Below are 17,197 nucleotides of genomic sequence, written 5' to 3' on the forward strand. Positions count from 1 at the left end.
CTATAAAATAAAATGAACGACGATTATTGTTGTTATGCACATAAACTAAACTTGTTGGCATGTTACTATAGGGGTGAGATAATTTGAGACCACCTCTTATTTTAGGACCAACTAGGACCATTGATTTTTGTACACCATCATGATCTACTACGATATACAAGACTTTTTTGTAAAAACACTAAGACTTTCCGGCGATGGATTCACAGAAAAATCATGTGTAAGTTACTTACACATGTGTAAGTAACTTACACATGATTTTTCTGTGTGTAAGTTACTTACACATGTGTAAGTAACTTACACATGATTTTTCTGTGGGCCCGTCGCTTGAAAGTCTTAGTGTTTTTACAAAAAAGTCTTGTATATCATAGTAGATTATGATGGTGGTGTGTAACTTACGAAAATCAATGGTCCTTTTTTGGACTTTTTTTAGTTGGTCTCAAATTATCTTTCCCCTGTTACTATATATATATATAGAAAAAGATTCACAAAAACCTGGTTTCAACTAAAAATAACAAATTACTCGTACAATCAAATGAGTCCGAGTGATCAAAATAAAGGATTAGCATTGAGGAATGGTGCTTGGACTATCCAAGAAGACACGCTTCTTAAGAAATGCATTGAGACGTATGGCGAAGGAAAATGGCACCTTGTTCCTCTTAGATCAGGTACGTACGTAATATATATTTTTAGTTTGATCTCTCCAAAAAGAACGATAACATGAGATAATTAAACCTCGTTTAATCATAGATATTAAGTCATTACATTACAATGGCATGTAGTCGTACAACACTAATTCTTCAATATATAGGTTTAAGTCGTTGCAGGAAGAGTTGTAGGTTACGATGGTTGAATTATCTTAGACCAAATCTGAAGAAAGGAGATTTTGGTGAAGATGAAATTGATCTTATATGTAGGCTTCACAAGCTTCTAGGCAACAGGTGAATGAAACCCATTGATCGATCATGACTTGAATACATATGTTACACTTGATTTTACTACGCTGGCTCACGTAAGGAGCCCTGTATAAAATTCTGGGTTTATGGTTTCAGAACGTAATAAACAATACGCAAATGTCTATGTTGTGTAACGAACTACTCAGGTGTTCATTGTAATGAATTTTTAAATCCTGATGTACCCGACCAATATAGATTAATTTTAATTTACTACTCCGTAACATATATCACGATATATATATATATATACCGAGGCTGATTTGTATTCTTTATGCGTAGATGGTCATTGATTGCAGGGAGAATACCAGGAAGAACGGGTAATGACGTGAAGAACTACTGGAACACGCATATGCGTAGTTCTTGTTCCAAGCAAAAAGAAGAGAAAAAACATAAAGATGATAATGAATCCGCCACAGTCACTGTTAACAAGCCTCAGCCATATACCTTCTCCAAAACCGTGAACTTTTATCAACAAATGGAAACACATGATGGAAATAACTCGATAAGAATGTCAAATGACGCAGCTGTGAACAATAATGCTTTCAATATCCCCTCAGGTTCAATCGTGGCACCCACCGTGACACATGACGAGTATTTGGAGACGTTATATAGCGGTTGAGAGGATGAAATTGATCGCAATTTCGGGTGGTCATTTGATGGTTCTATGATGGATGGTAAGTCCGCAGATATGATCCTGCAGCAAGAAGAAGGCCAAGTCAATCTGTTCAACTTCCAGAAGGCTATGTGGGACCTCTTAGATTCGGAATAAAAATCACGTACACGCGTTCATTTGCGGGTCAAAAAGAAAAATAAATATCACTCGCGTAGTCGTGTTCGATCATTATTAGATGTGCCAATATTGTTATATTGAATGTCCCCGAAATAAGTACGTTGTAGAGTAATGCTCTCAGAATTTTACCTGTATCTGTGTTAGGTCTCTCTTTTTAAGGGGATATTTTCTTAAACTTTTTTGTTTATCATTGCTATAACCTCTACTGTATCCAAGACTTGATCGAGATTCACAAAAATTCCATGATTAACTTTGAATGTAGAGCTCTTATTAACCTTGTCATGCTCGCATATGTCTGGGTAATTTGGATATGCCGCAACGATTGCATATTCTCAAACAAGCAACAATTGATCCGTTTTGCTATCAAGGAAATTAAAACAACTTTTCTCTCGTTTTCAACTCAGTTCAGTAAACTCCGGGTCGATTGGGAAAAATGGAACTCCTTCAATAGTTCAACGTCTAGCTTTCATCATTCTTGTCTTGAATTCTATAACTTTGTATTTATAATCATTTTATTGCTCTAATTCATTCAAAAAAATTTATCTCAAAAACCGTATATCGATAAATTATAAAAATTGTATAGGTGTTCTTAAAATTTCATGTTATTAGAGATGTCATTTGGCTATCATACTTTATGACTTATTACCTCCTATGACCTATTACCCCACCATCTCACCGCTGCAACGCGTGGTTACTTTCTCTCGTATAATATAATATAGTTATTATGTATATATATAGGTAAAATAAAACAAATAGAACAATACATTTTTGTGCATCAATTTAATTGTATATATATAGGTAAAGTAAAACAAATAGAACAATACATTTCTTTTCACTGAAAATCACCGTACATTATGAAAATCATCTTGCATAAGTATATATATATATATATTGATTTTTGTGCATCAATTTTATTATGATCTAAAGGCCACCAACCTATTTATATCTTGTAATAGGGTGTAGCTTAATCATATAGCTACGTAGATAGCATTTTTTGTTTGTTGTGAGTTTTATGTTTTTATATTAATGTATGCTATGTAGTATGTAGTGTTTTTTATGTATGGATTTTATATTCTTATGAATCCTTTTATACATATATAATTCATGGGTCGTGTTGGTAACGTATTATAAGATTGAGAAAGAATAGTAAGGATAGAATGATATTCTATTAATGAGAGATACATAGGGTTACAATATAGCCTAGTATTTATAGGCTTCGAGAGAACATTTTAGAATACAATTACATAAATATAGAAGTGAATATTCATATATAATAAATATGATAATAGAGAACTATATATATAAGTGTTTAGTATTATTTATTTTTTATGTCCATTTATGTCATTTATATATTTCTTTAGAAGCTCCAGTTTCTCTGTCAAACATCTAAATATATCAAAAAACTTCAGCTACCAGCTACCAGCTACAGCTACAGCTACTAGCTAATAGCTACCGGCCACCAGTTAGTTTTGCCAAATATACCCTTAATCTAAACTTAGAGAGGAATAATATGAATATTTCTATTTGCTATTTTTAATACGTTTTGGGGAAATATATTTGAACTTAGAGTTAAACGAATACATATTTGACATTTAGCTATGTAGAATAATTGTATGATTTATATATAGTTTTAATAAAATGATTTATGTGATAGTTTTAAGCGTGTCTAAGAATTAAAGAGATAAAACACGTGACAAGATAAAATGTGAAGGCTAGAACAATATAATTTTAAGTACAATTATATGTGAACTAGGAATTTCTGGCCCGCAACGGGGCATTAATTATTGTTTTGAAACAATTGTGTTATATAGTATATTTAGTGTTGAATGAACAAACATTCTGTCATTGATAGCTTTGTTTAAAAGTTTATCATATCAAATATATATTTAATATATTTTTTTTAAATGGAAACCACTAAAAATTCCGTCCGCGTATTGTGTGGTTTCAATTAGTTCGATTAGTTTTGTTATTGATGATTTATGTTTTTAAAAAATTTGACATATAAAATATATACTTATTCAAAGACAATACCAAAAAAAATTAATAAAAGTTTTAATATATTATTTGGAAACCTGAAAATTAACGATTATGTTTTGTTATTGATGATGTGTCGCTATATATGTTTGTTAAAATATTTGACATATGAAATGATATTTTTTCAAAGGCAAAGGAAAAAAAAAGTAGTTTTGATATATTATTTTAAACCCCCCAAAAAAAGGTGTAAAAAACCAAGAAGTAACGCATAGTTTTAAACATAAAAGGGATCTAATGTGGTAAAATATGAATACTGTTACAAAAAAATAAATAAATAAATAAACGTTTTTAATATAATTATTTGAAAACCCGAAAGGAAAAACATATGAAAAAACCAGGAAGTAACTCATATTAAAAGATCCGAACCGGATACGATTTGGCAAAATCCGAATAATAGTACGGGTTGTAATATGGACGAATAGTAGCTCGTCATGCAGACGAGTTACTATTCACATGCTATTCAATTATTAGAGTATATAATAGTTGGTTGATAAGACATGTATATGCTTATAATAAAAAACATATACTCCCGCCGTTCTATTTTAATTGTCCAATTTTGACTAGTCAAGTCTTTTTCTTCCGACTTTGACCGTAAATATCTTCGTGCATGTTAGATCACACTTGATATAACATATATGAATTGATTGAGTTTTACATATAGTTTTCATTGATATAACTTTCATCAACTAATATATAACACAAACAAAAATATTTACGGTCAAAGTCGAAAGAAAAAGACTTGATTAATCAAAATTGGACAATTAAAATAGGACGTAGAGAGGATATCATTACTTACTATTTGTTTATTTTATGTATGTCTAATTTATCTAAATTAAGATTGTTGTATACTTGTATACAAGTCATTTCTCTTTCAATCAATCATACATTTTGTGCCGGGCCAATTGATTGATCAACTATTTACATACATGTGTGATGATTCTAAAGGAGGGAGTATTTATTAGGAAGTCATTTAAAGTATTGGCCGGGTCACGTACATTTAAAGATACCAACCTGGCATAGTAAAGGAAAATACAGAAGATGGATGATGAGTCCCTTTGGACCATTAGCTAAATAGCTAGCTAGTTTATCACATATATTCAACATGAAAAAAATATTATACTTGATGTCAATCCATCATCTGAAAAATTCCCCAATCCTTACTAGCGTTCACGAGCTTCTGTACGTGCTATATTATCTCACCCTTAATTAAGTAGCTCAAGATCACAACATATTTTTTATGTCACGATCTTAAGTTGCGTCTGGTTATTAATTAGGAGTCGCACACATTGGCATTGTTCAAAAGAACAGCTGAAAGGATTGTGAATTTTTCAGACGGTGGATCATGACATCAACATTACACTAGATCGATCGCCAAGAAAAACGGGTATATATACCTATGATAGTCGAGTAGTCGTCGTAGATCTTTCAATCCCATGTCGGCATTAGTTTCTATCGGTTGCATGATGCATGTGGTCCAGCCCAGGTGAGATATATATCTCTTGTTAAAATGGGATATTTGATATTCCTATTTTTGAGATAATTTCATACATCTACTGTCATCTGTATACCTTAAAATATCGTATATGTTTAAAACACGTTTTAACATCATTATAGATAGTGCATTAAAACTTTTTTATTAGACGCATATGATATTTTGTAGTTTATGAAATTCTTATTTTTACTTGGCTTAATTATGTGATTTTGTTTTGAAGTATTATTGTAGGCATCAGAAAAATTAAACTATATATAAACATTGGCCTTGTTTAATTAGTTGTAGAAATTTCCTTTTATTTTGTAATTTTTTTTCTAGCCAATGGGTTAGGGGCTCTTGGTAAAGTCTTAAACATTGGAAAAATTCAGCCGGTTCAAATCTCACTTTTTATATTTGTGTGAATGGAGTATATATTAGCGTGTTTCCTCCTATAAGGTATTAAATGAGGGGACTCTCTATCATGAACCAGGGTAATAATCCACTCCTACAAATGTAGGAAGTGTGATTCGAACCTTGATAGATTTTTTCAAATCAAAGACTTTACCAATAGGTCACGAACCCATTAGAAATAAAGTTATATAAGTGTGACAACATCTTCCTATTTTTACACGTTTGGTAAATGTGTGAAGATCTATTAACATAATTTTTTTTGGAGAACGAAGCTTTTTGAGTTTATATTTTGAGGGTCCTTTTTTTTCTTCTCTTTTATAACTCTTGAGGCAATATTATACTTAAGTATTAATATATGCAAAATATTATGGATAACTAGGTGGATCGATTCGTGGTTATTTGTTTTCTATATAAAGGAGAATATCGATCACAATTGGGTACATTTATGTTTATGTTTACTCCAAATAATCACCAAAAAAACACATTTTTAACAAAGAAAGTTAAAAAAAAAAGAAGAAAAAGATACAATAAAAAGAATTAAAAGATAACCATATATGATATATGTAAATCAAAATTGTCTAAATATCATAACAAAAAGTATTAAAAGAATATCCATTTTGAACCAAAATGGATCGTAGGTGGTTCAACTCTACATGTTACTGCGGATATCGATTTTCATTGTTAAGGGAAATACCACAATCACAACATCATGTTGAAGTTTAATTCTTAAAAACCTCATAAGCGAAAAATATTTAAAATAAAAAACTGAAACCTATATAACACAGGAAAAAAAAAACCTGGAAAAAGTATAAAAAATTTCAAAAAGGTTTAAAGACGAATGTTTTTAAAAAACAAACTGTAAACAAATCATAAAATACAAAATACATGCCATTTTTATAAAATATAAAACATGAGATAAAAATGTTACAAAAGGTATAAAAACTAAAAAGTTAGAAAGATATGTTATATATAACAAGTTACAAACTATTAAAAAAAATGGCAAAATAAAAATTAAAAAAAAAAATACAACAAAATTTATTAAAAAAACAAAAGTGTTTAAGAATTAAAAACTACAAAACATATATATATCATTTCTATTAAGTTTACTTTAAGGCTCTTAAGGGTGATTTTAAAAACCCAAAAGATAAGAAAGGCCAAAATGCAAGTTTGAAAATTAGAAAACTAAAAAGAAAGAAGCAAATGAAAAAGTGGAAAGTCGTCATGTTTTGATCTTGATACGCCTGAAATGACATGAGGCATCCAAACCACCTGATTGAACTCATTTTCTCTTATTTTATGGTCTACTAAGGCCTTTTCTTATAGCATTCCAAACACCTCGTCCGCCGTCGACTTGCTCGAAGACGCAATTAGCACGGTCAACGTCCACCTTTGCGTCCGAGGGGTTTGTGCCAAGAATGGACGCGCATTTGAAGCGTATGCGAGGCCTGTTTCTTGTTGTATCCGTTGCACAATAAGAAGACTTTTTTTTAAAAAAAATTCTATCAAACTATATATATATATATGTTTTAGGTAAAATAAAACATAAATTAAAGTAAATAAATAAAACAATATGTTTCCATGCACTGAAGATCACCGTGCATCATGAAAATCATACATCAATTGGTTCGTGAATCTTCGTGCATCAATTTAATCATGATCTAAGGGTCAAGATCTTGTCTTATTTGTTTTACTTTAATAGTTGTTTTACAATACCCGACTCATATATATATATATGATTTTAAGTTGAAGGTAAAGGGAAAACAAATTGAAAAAAACAATCACGTGACTTTATGGAAGCAAAGGTTAGAGGGTTTTTTTCTACGATTTAGGTAGAAAATAGAAACAGTCTATCTACTTAGGTAGAGATAAGGTCTGCCTACATCTTAATCTCCTCCATACACTGTTGAGATATTAGGACTCAAAACAACAATTTGTTTGTTTCTTTCTAATCACTTGAATTAATATATAATATTTAATACAAATTTTCAATTTAACCACTTATCTTTTAATTAGTTCACAAAGTATTTATTAAAGTTTAAAAAATTTACTTTTACACCCTATATATATATATATATATATATATATGGGATTAGAATATAAGGCTGTTAGGTACCTAAGCTTAGATGTGGAACACTCGCATATTTTTTTTTAATCCATAAATATCATGGGGGGTCATGCATTTAATCATTAATAAAAATATATTAAAAAATTTGTATGTGAGGGGTTCTACACCTAAGCTTAGGTTTCGGACAGCTTTGTATTCATTTTTCCCATATATATACGTGTGTGTGTGTGTGTGTGTGTGAAATGTTCATTTGAAAACTATATTTTCTGTGAAAACTAGAAAACTGTCAAAACACATTGTGATCTGAATTTAACACAATGTGTTTTAATTGTGTTTTAATAAGACACAATGTTTTTTATTGTGTAATCTAAACTACGTTGTGTTAAGTTTTAAATCATGGTGTGTTTTTTATAGCGTTGTAAATCAGAAAATTGTTCAAACACACTGTGATATGAACTTAACACAATGTGTTTTTGTAATACATATTAAAAACACGTTGTGTTAAATTCAGCACACAATGTGTTTTGATAGTTTTCTAGTTTTCACGAAAAATTTAGTTTTCAAATGATCAAAACTCATATATATATATATATATATATTTGCTATTAATAAAATTTTAAATTAATCTATTATTCAATTTATAGATATTTTTGTATAAAAAAAAAAGATTTAATAAAATATTGAGAGAATATGTGGTTATAAGAAAGGGATGTTTTTGGAATGTTTTAGAGTCAGAAAAACTGACATAACAAAATAAATAGTAAAAGAATATAGAGAAAGAATAAAAGGTTATAAAAAAGGCCTAAATATATATACTATTCAAGTTTGAATACTGCACAATATGCATTGAAACTTATATTTTAAAGTTCACAGGCATTTTCCTTAATAAAGGATATAATGCTTCATTTCATAAATCTGTTTTAGGCCTCAATAAAGATTGAGGGGGCCCTGTTGAGCGAGACGAGACCTAACTCGAATCTTTGCATTAGGTTGCCATAGTATCCTATTTGGAGCAAGAATAATGAAGGTTGCAACTTTGGTTATGACATGTCGAGTTTATTCATGGAGGAATTTATATATTAGAGGAGCCCACCACACAATTGCTTATGGTGCCATTGAAAAAACAAAAGCACGAAATCAAAACAAGTTCATATGCTTTCCATCTACAAAACAAGGCTTGCATTTTGAGGGTCCCATTTCGCTCGCCACTACCACCGGAGGGGCAAAATATTGAATAAATTATTCCACGACGCCACTCCAAGTACATACACTAATAAAATGGTACTTAATTTTAATTTGGAAAATATTAAATGCGAACATCAAGGGTTGTAATTTACTTATTTTACATAAAAAGTTGTATATTTCATATCTAAAATTCATTCTCTTTGAATTTTATGATAAATATACAATTGTTTAAACTCATTCTAACTACATCTTTTAGAATTATGTTTAGCAAAAAGCTCTTTAACTTTTATGTGTTGCTAGTATATCCATAGTTAAGTGTGTTTTGCAGTACCCCAATTAATTTAACCAGACGTATGTTCGTACAATGCAACGACGATAGTGGTAACGACGACGGTATGGTAGTGGCAGCGACGAATAGTGGTGGCAACGGTGGTGGTGATTGTGGTGTTAATGTTAAAATAATTGATTTAAAAGGGGATAATGTATTTATTTTAAAGGTTAAGAGATTCATACTGTAACATATCTATAATCCCATATAAAACATATTGAATTTTTCTATTTTAGAAAATTCAGCACTTTTTTATACCCAAAATACCTCTATTTCTTAATCCTAATTTTCATATACACCTAGTATATACTTTTATACTATCTAACAAAAAAAACAACTCTCTCTTTAAATGTTACATGGAAAAATTATCTAAAATAACATTAATGATTAAATTACACTACCAGTCTTTTATCTTTTAAAATATCTTCATTAACCTTTTAAATCAATTACTTTTACATCAATTATCTATACCACTTGACGCCGCCTCTACCGTCAGCAGTCGCTCCCACCACCATACTGTCGTCGCCACGATCACCGCCGCATTGCGCGGATACCATGCTAGTTTCATTAAAGTAGTTTAAGTAAAATCATATATTTGTGGGTAGAATATATTTTAGAGGTATCGATATAATAGTTTGCTCTACTATCTTTTGTTGAAAAAAAGGGAAGAGGTTCTCTTTACAAAATATTATAAAAAATAAGTAATGAATTAATTTTAAAAAAAAAAGAACGATAAGAAAATTTTGTTTTGTTGTTCATATATGATGTCTACGTCAGATAGTATCGTGCTACATGACTTATGCAGTTATACATAGAGGTGCACTAAAAAACCGGTTAACCGAATCGATGCGAAAGTTATCCTATAACCGTAACTGGTTAGTAACCGATACTATACAAACCGATTATAGGTTAGGAAAAACCGGCGGTTAGTAATCGATTTGCACTTCCAAAACCAAAAACCGATTCCTAATCGGTTAACCGATAATCAATTTTTTTTTATAATATTAACCGGTTAATCGATTAACTATATATATAATGGGATTGTTTTGTATTTTATACTTACCAGTCACTCACTCAGTTATTATTATACCCAATTTAGTACCGATCGATTCACAAACCAAATAAAAACCTTAACAAATAAAATCCCGAAAATCGATCAAATATCCTGCAACTCCCAAATCGATCAATCGCAATCCCCAAATCAATCATCCCTTTCTTCTTTCAATCATCATTCGACACACCAATCAACACCTTTCTTGTAATGCTACTGTAATGTTTATGTTTATGTTGGTTTATGAAGTTCAATCTATGCTACTGTGTTTATGTTTCTGTTGTAAATGATTCTTGGTCCTTCGGTTAATTATAACTGAAAATAGGTTAACCAAATAGGTTAACCGGTTAATAAAAACCGAAATCGGTTAAGGCGGTTAAGGTTTTTACATGTCGTAATCAGTTATTAACCGATATAGGTTAACCGAAATCGATTATTTTTTTATAAAAAAAAATACGGTTACGGTTATTACTAAAAATTAACCTAACCGATTAACCTATATTTGCACCTTTAGTTATACAGGATATTTGGTTAGTGTATATTATATAACGAAGGAATAAGTTAAATTTGGTTTTTACAAATTGGAATCAAACATACCAAATGGACTAAACTCAAAGTTATATATAATTAAAAAAAATAAAGAAACTTTACCAAACTAAAAGATTTACCAAGTATATAAAAGGGGTATAAGATGTGATAACAAATAGCTTTTTTTTTGGTATTAAGCTCAGAGTTAAACGAAAAGAGTGATAAATTTAATCAAAATATGAAGACCTAAACTATTAAATAGTCAAACGAAAAAAGAAAAAGTCGAATTTGATCGTAGTATGCACTACAATTTCAATTATATAATTAGGCGAATACCTACACGAAGCGGCAACTTTGATGGTAGCGGCAGCGTGAAGATGGTGGTGACCAGGGTCGATGGTGGGTAGTGTAGATTATTGATGTAAAATGATAGTGTACTTTTTAAGAATTTAAAGTAAATATTATATAAATTTCATTAAGGGTATAGTGGGTAATCAATATACTCATAGATAATGTTAGTTATACTATTAAAGACATCTTTGATATTCTAAAGATAAAAGAGTCGCAAGCGAAAGAAAGAGTTTGTTTTAGCCCAGCTAATCAGAGGCACTCTTGGTTTTACTTAAGGTCTTGAATTCAATCCTTAGTTATGACAAACCTTGGAGTTTTTCCTCAGGTCATGGTCAATATCTATTTGTCTAGAATACGTGCAAGGTTTCATCATTATACAGTAAAGTTATTTTGGTGTCTTATATTGTCTGGATGTTTGGAAAAAAGTAAAGATAAAGCTAAAGCTAAAACCTATTTCGTTATTCGTAGTTAAGGATATCTATAATATAACTAAAAGAGGATGTTGGAAGTACACTTGGCACCCCTAATCCCCTTCTTTGAGCCTAATCCTCTCTCTTTATCAATCATCTATTTTTTTAGTATTTAATTTAATTTAATAAATGATCGACCTTATTATTAATTAAACAACTCTTTTTATTTTTTAAAATTTTTCCAAAAAATATTTATCTATATATACAACCTGGAAAAAAACCATCACATATTCTCAACCCCAAAAAAAACCTACGACCAAAGAAAAAACTACGACCGACTACCAAAAGATTTTTTTTTATATATATACTTTAATCGTTATTATTATTATTCAACATTTAATTCTTGTGTTATTGTTATTATTATTTCTTTTAATTTAGTTTGTATTTTATTATAAGTTTGTTATGACTTCTTTTTCAACAACAAAAAATAAGACCACATTAGTTCATCTTGAAGATCTTAAGCCAACACATGTTAACCATCATCTACGACTCTGTGTTGTGCATGTATGGACTGTTTCGGAGTGGAACAACCAGAAGAAAATCAAAACGTTCAAGATGATCGTTATTGATGAATTGGTATGTATTTTTCAAACTATATACTTTGTTGCAAGTTTTTTATTTAATTAAATTTAAAAAAAGGTTAAACTGGAATCAATATTTATATATGGAGAGTTAATTTTCATATGTTTCTTCGTTAACTTTCATATTGATTAAGTTGTGATATTGGTCATATTGATGGTTGCTCGAATCATATTAGCTTTGATATGATTAATATATTTTGAAACTACCCGACCATTTCTTTTATGGGTTGCCTGCACTGTGTACGTAACAATTGAAGAGAAAGGTTTTGTAGCATAGTTATAGAAAAGGATGAGATGATGATATGTGATATGGTAATTATGAACGATAAGCGATATTCGATTTTGAAGTTTCTCAAAATCTATGACTGTGATTTTTAAACGTCTTGATTTTGTTCTAAAAAAAGGACTTTGTTCGTTTGCCTTAAATTTCCATGTTAACTCATAATTAATCTAATTGAGTTGCTACAAAAAAGAAAGTGATAAAATTGGTTGTTCCGTAGTGGGATGAAATTTTTTTTGATGTGCTACTCATCCTATGTTAATCAGCAATTAGGGAAAATTGTAGCATATCAAGCTAACTCTGCATACATCAGTTTTAGTTCAGCTAAGTTGGTAGTAAAATATGTATGAAGAGTAAATTTAGCAATATGTGTGAACTGTAGTTGTATAGAGAATTAGAAATTAAGACAAACAAAGGTAATTTGTAGAGGGGCTACAATATACACTCGGGACATAGAAACTAAATACAAAGACAAACTTTATATATTGGATTCCTAGATATGGAATTATAAAGATCAACATTAAATAAAAATGGATGGCCTAAGATGCACTAAAAACTAAATTATAGGAAGCAATATATTTGACAATGTCAAATTAACATTTGTTGTAGCGATCCCAATCAAATTAAGTAAAAGAAATCCATAAACAGAAAACGTTCGGAATTTCTCTTAGCTCCGTGGAACCCCCAAGCAAGACTGGTTCTTCCAGGGAGCTGAAAGAAATTCCGTGGGTTATGTTGTCAAATCTTTGAACGTGCGTTGGTGTTGCTACGTCTCGTAAATTCCATCAAAAATAGATCACGGACAAAAATTGCAATGCCATCGTGAGTTCTAGATGGATCAAGGAAACCATAAATCATCTCAATGACCCGCCTGATTCGTAAAGAAAATGAGGGTTTGTTTTTGGTGTTGTAAGACCCGAAGACGAGCCAAAAGGAAGAAAGGCTCTTTCGATTTCAAAGAAACAAAGGAAGAATCCTTCCCCGGATTTTCTTTAGGAAATGGTAAGCTTTTTTAATTTTCTCATCAATTTTCGCAACAAATTACCTAATCATAGGTTTTGTTTTTAACGAGAACGGAATATAATACGTGTAGATAGTTTTAGAAGAAGGTACATTACGGATGAGATAGAAAAGTACGGAAAAGAGAACATTTCTTCACAATTTTTCACATACGAGGAGTTGTCCGTGGCAACCAACAACTTCAACTACAACTCGTTGATTGGAGAAGGAGGTTTCGGAAGGGTCTACAAAGGCCACATTGCCAAAGAACATAGTGTAAGTCTTAAAATCGCCTTTTTATCATATATACTAGTTTATTACCGGCGTAATACGCGGGGTTGTATATAATTTTTTATATTAAAAAACTTTTAATATATGAAAATAATTGACATCTAAATAAGTACTTACAGATTTTTGAACCACAATTATAATATCATGTTTTGTCAAGTTAAAATACTAACAAATAATTTTTTCAACCATAAAACTAAAATCTATACATGAAGCATATATATTACAATAAGTGTAGTTCATCATTATCTTAGTTGTGAAATATTAAATAGATATCTTTATTAATACTATGTTTAAGCTACATATCTTTTATTAATAATAAGAGTACCAAATATGTTATTTTAATTCATGGATTTAAAAATCACATCTAAAAACCATGTAGTATAAAAGTATTTGAAAAAAGTTGTGGCATCATTGAAAGTAAAGGTTTAATAATGAAAGGAAAATGTAATTAAAATTTCTCGTAATAATATCATAGTTTTAATGCTTTATTATAAATAAATATTGTAAAAAATAACAAAAAAATAATACAACTAAGATTCTTATCAAAAGAAACTTAGTGAAACAAATGGTACAGATTATCGACAAATAAATAAACGTGTAGTAAATTTATCAAATAATTTTTTTTTATCAAAATCTAAATACCATATTCAATTTGTCAATCAATTTTAAATGAAAATTTTATCAAAACTCGTATCATTTACACGACATTAGAAATAGAAATATACAAAAAAAACTTTATATACATGAAAATATATTATAGTGTCGTATATAATTTTATATAGTTACAAGTTACTAACATTGGGAAATTCAGAGTACTATTATTAAAAAGATGTAGTTAACAAAGTTATTAAGTGGTAGACACATTTATATAAAAGTTTAAGGACTAAAAGTGTTATTAATTAATTATTTGAATATTGATGATGTCATCAATATAATCTAATGGTGGAAAATAAGTTATCAAATTACATCAATGGTCCATATTTTTCAAATTTGGAATTAAGGGTTTTGTTTTAATATATATTAAAGATTAAAGATGATCCATAAGAATTTAGTAACCGGTCCTAAATTGTTTTTTTTATATATATATCTTCTTTTTCGAATGTCATATATATAGGATGTTGCTGTAAAAAAACTAGATAGAAATGGATATCAAGGCAACAGTGAGTTTTTGGTGGAGGTTCTGTTGTTGAGTCTTCTCGGCCACTCGAATCTCGTTAACTTGCTTGGATATTGTTGTGATGGCGACCAACGGATTTTAGTTTACAAATTTATGCCCAATGGTTCCCTTGAAGATCATCTCTTTAGTATGTTTTTTTTTTTTTATGATTCATCATAGAAGTTTTTGATGAGACTTAATTTGCTACATTTTCACAAAATTACTAATTAACTTTATGTATTGTTAATTTTCTTTGGTAAGATTGGGGAGCCGGAGAGCAAAAGCCTCTAGAATGGGACATAAGAATCAAAATTGCAACGGGGGCAGCAAAAGGGCTTGAATACTTGCACGATAAGGCAGACCCACCGGTGATCTATCGTGATTTAAAAGCATCAAACATATTACTAGACGAAGAATGGAACCCAAAGCTTTCCGATTTTGGGCTAGCTAAGCTGGCTCCAACCAGCAACCAAACTCATATCACGACTAAGGTGATGGGTACTTATGGGTATTGCGCACCTGAGTATGCATTGACCGGTCGGTTGACTAGAAAAGCTGATGTCTATAGCTTTGGAGTTGTGTTCTTGGAAATAATCACAGGAAAGCGAGTCATTGATGGTTCAAGGCCAAGTGAAGAACAAAACTTAATCGCTTGGGTAGGTTTATAAAAACAAACATAAATAAAATAACAAACAATTTAACTAGTCCAAGTTTCTTAGATTTTTGTTACTCTTTGCAGGCAGGACCATTGTTCAAAGATCGAAAAAAGTTCCATTTTATGGTGGATCCATTGCTAGAAGGGAGATATCCGACAAAGGGGCTCTACCAAGCTTTAGCCATTACGGCAATGTGTCTTCAAGAAGATGCGGCAAAACGACCTACCATAAGTGAAGTTGTCAAGGCTCTTGAGTATTTGACTTCAGGAGAGAACGAAGAACAACCAACGGAGGAAGATCAAGATCGTAATGGTAGTTCCAAGAGACATTGAAGGACATCGTGTAGGCAAAAACCTGTAGAACCATGTAAATTCAAACCCATTTTTCGTTACAATTTTAGATGTCAAATTTTGTAAATTTGTTATAAAGATTTTGTGTCGAGATTTTTGTATTGTCTTGTGACTCGAACATACAACCTTTTGGATGTAAATTGCAATATATGGTGGTAGAACTTGTTTACCATAGTCATTTATGAATCTTCTCTTCCATGCTTTAATACTATTTTCCATCAAATTGTTCATTGTATATAGTTTCTTATAACAAAAACAAAGAACAAATGTTACATATTATATCGTTTATATTAGATATTATTTAAGTTTAAATAAAGATCAAATTAGCTTAGTTTGAATTCTATCAAAATACAAAGGAACTAACGAAAAAACCAAATTGGGCTAGTATATGGGTTGAAAATAAAGAATAAGCTCTGATCAGTTTCAGAGAATATGGGCTAACAAAGTGAGGCTAAAAGAAAATAAATAATAGCTAATCGAAATCTGGACTAAATTCTAAAAATAAAGATTGAGCCCAATATAAGAGTATAAAATGACAGAATTCTTTACCAACACCGACATAAAATCTCATCTCATCTCATGTTAAATATTCGAGTAAAATGATATATAATCTTAATAATTTTGTTAATGTTTTCGATTCATATCAGGCATAATTTATTAATTTTTTTTTATATAGTCTCATGTTTGGTTGTATCATGTGTCATGAACTCATGATTATATTGTTAGAAAGATTTAGTATGATATATTAAGAGGAGTAATCATTTTCTTAAATATACATATGTAGACTGATAAACTAAAAATGTATGATCGACTAGGAAAGCAATGCTCACTGTCATGGATTTTTCCAGACTATTACATTCTTATTGGTAAAACTAAATTTTATTTTTTTTTTAAATTGTTATGTTTTTTATTATAAAAACCATTATATATAAGTCAAACAGCTATCTTATAGCTTTAAATATTTATAAACGAACGAAATACTACGGATAGAAGAAACATCCATGATATTCGAAGGATAACAGCTAGTTCAGTCTTTGATTTTATAACAAAATATTGACTTTTATATGTTGTTATTTATATGAATAAACTAACTAATTCGTAAATATATACATGCATTATAATAAATTTCCAAATTGTTAGTAGCAAAAGTCACCCACTTTCTTTACCTACTACGGTTGGAATTTTTCCAACATTAGTCATACTAGCACAATATATATTTTATGGCGATCGAGTACGATAAATGATGG

At 30.1% G+C, this 17,197-nt stretch overlaps 2 protein-coding genes across 2 annotated transcripts; both read left to right on the top strand.

The window, feature by feature from the left end:
- The first annotated feature begins 532 nt into the window (after positions 1–532).
- On the top strand, positions 533–1,825 carry LOC122602116 (transcription factor MYB114-like). The gene is made up of 3 exons (XM_043774844.1): positions 533–665; positions 809–938; positions 1,233–1,825. The coding sequence occupies exons 1-3, from the start codon at positions 533–535 to the stop codon at positions 1,570–1,572; spliced, it is 603 nt and encodes a 200-aa protein (XP_043630779.1). The 3' UTR covers positions 1,573–1,825.
- An 11,485-nt stretch (positions 1,826–13,310) lies between these two features.
- LOC122599946 (probable serine/threonine-protein kinase PBL23) lies at positions 13,311–16,136 on the top strand. The gene is made up of 5 exons (XM_043772566.1): positions 13,311–13,500; positions 13,592–13,773; positions 14,903–15,092; positions 15,206–15,600; positions 15,684–16,136. Exons 1-5 carry the CDS (start codon positions 13,386–13,388, stop codon positions 15,930–15,932), a joined length of 1,131 nt encoding a protein of 376 aa, XP_043628501.1. The 5' UTR covers positions 13,311–13,385; the 3' UTR covers positions 15,933–16,136.
- The last annotated feature ends 1,061 nt before the right edge of the window (positions 16,137–17,197 follow it).

Source organism: Erigeron canadensis, chromosome 5 (genome assembly GCF_010389155.1).
Source record: "Erigeron canadensis isolate Cc75 chromosome 5, C_canadensis_v1, whole genome shotgun sequence".
NCBI lineage: Eukaryota > Viridiplantae > Streptophyta > Magnoliopsida > Asterales > Asteraceae > Erigeron > Erigeron canadensis.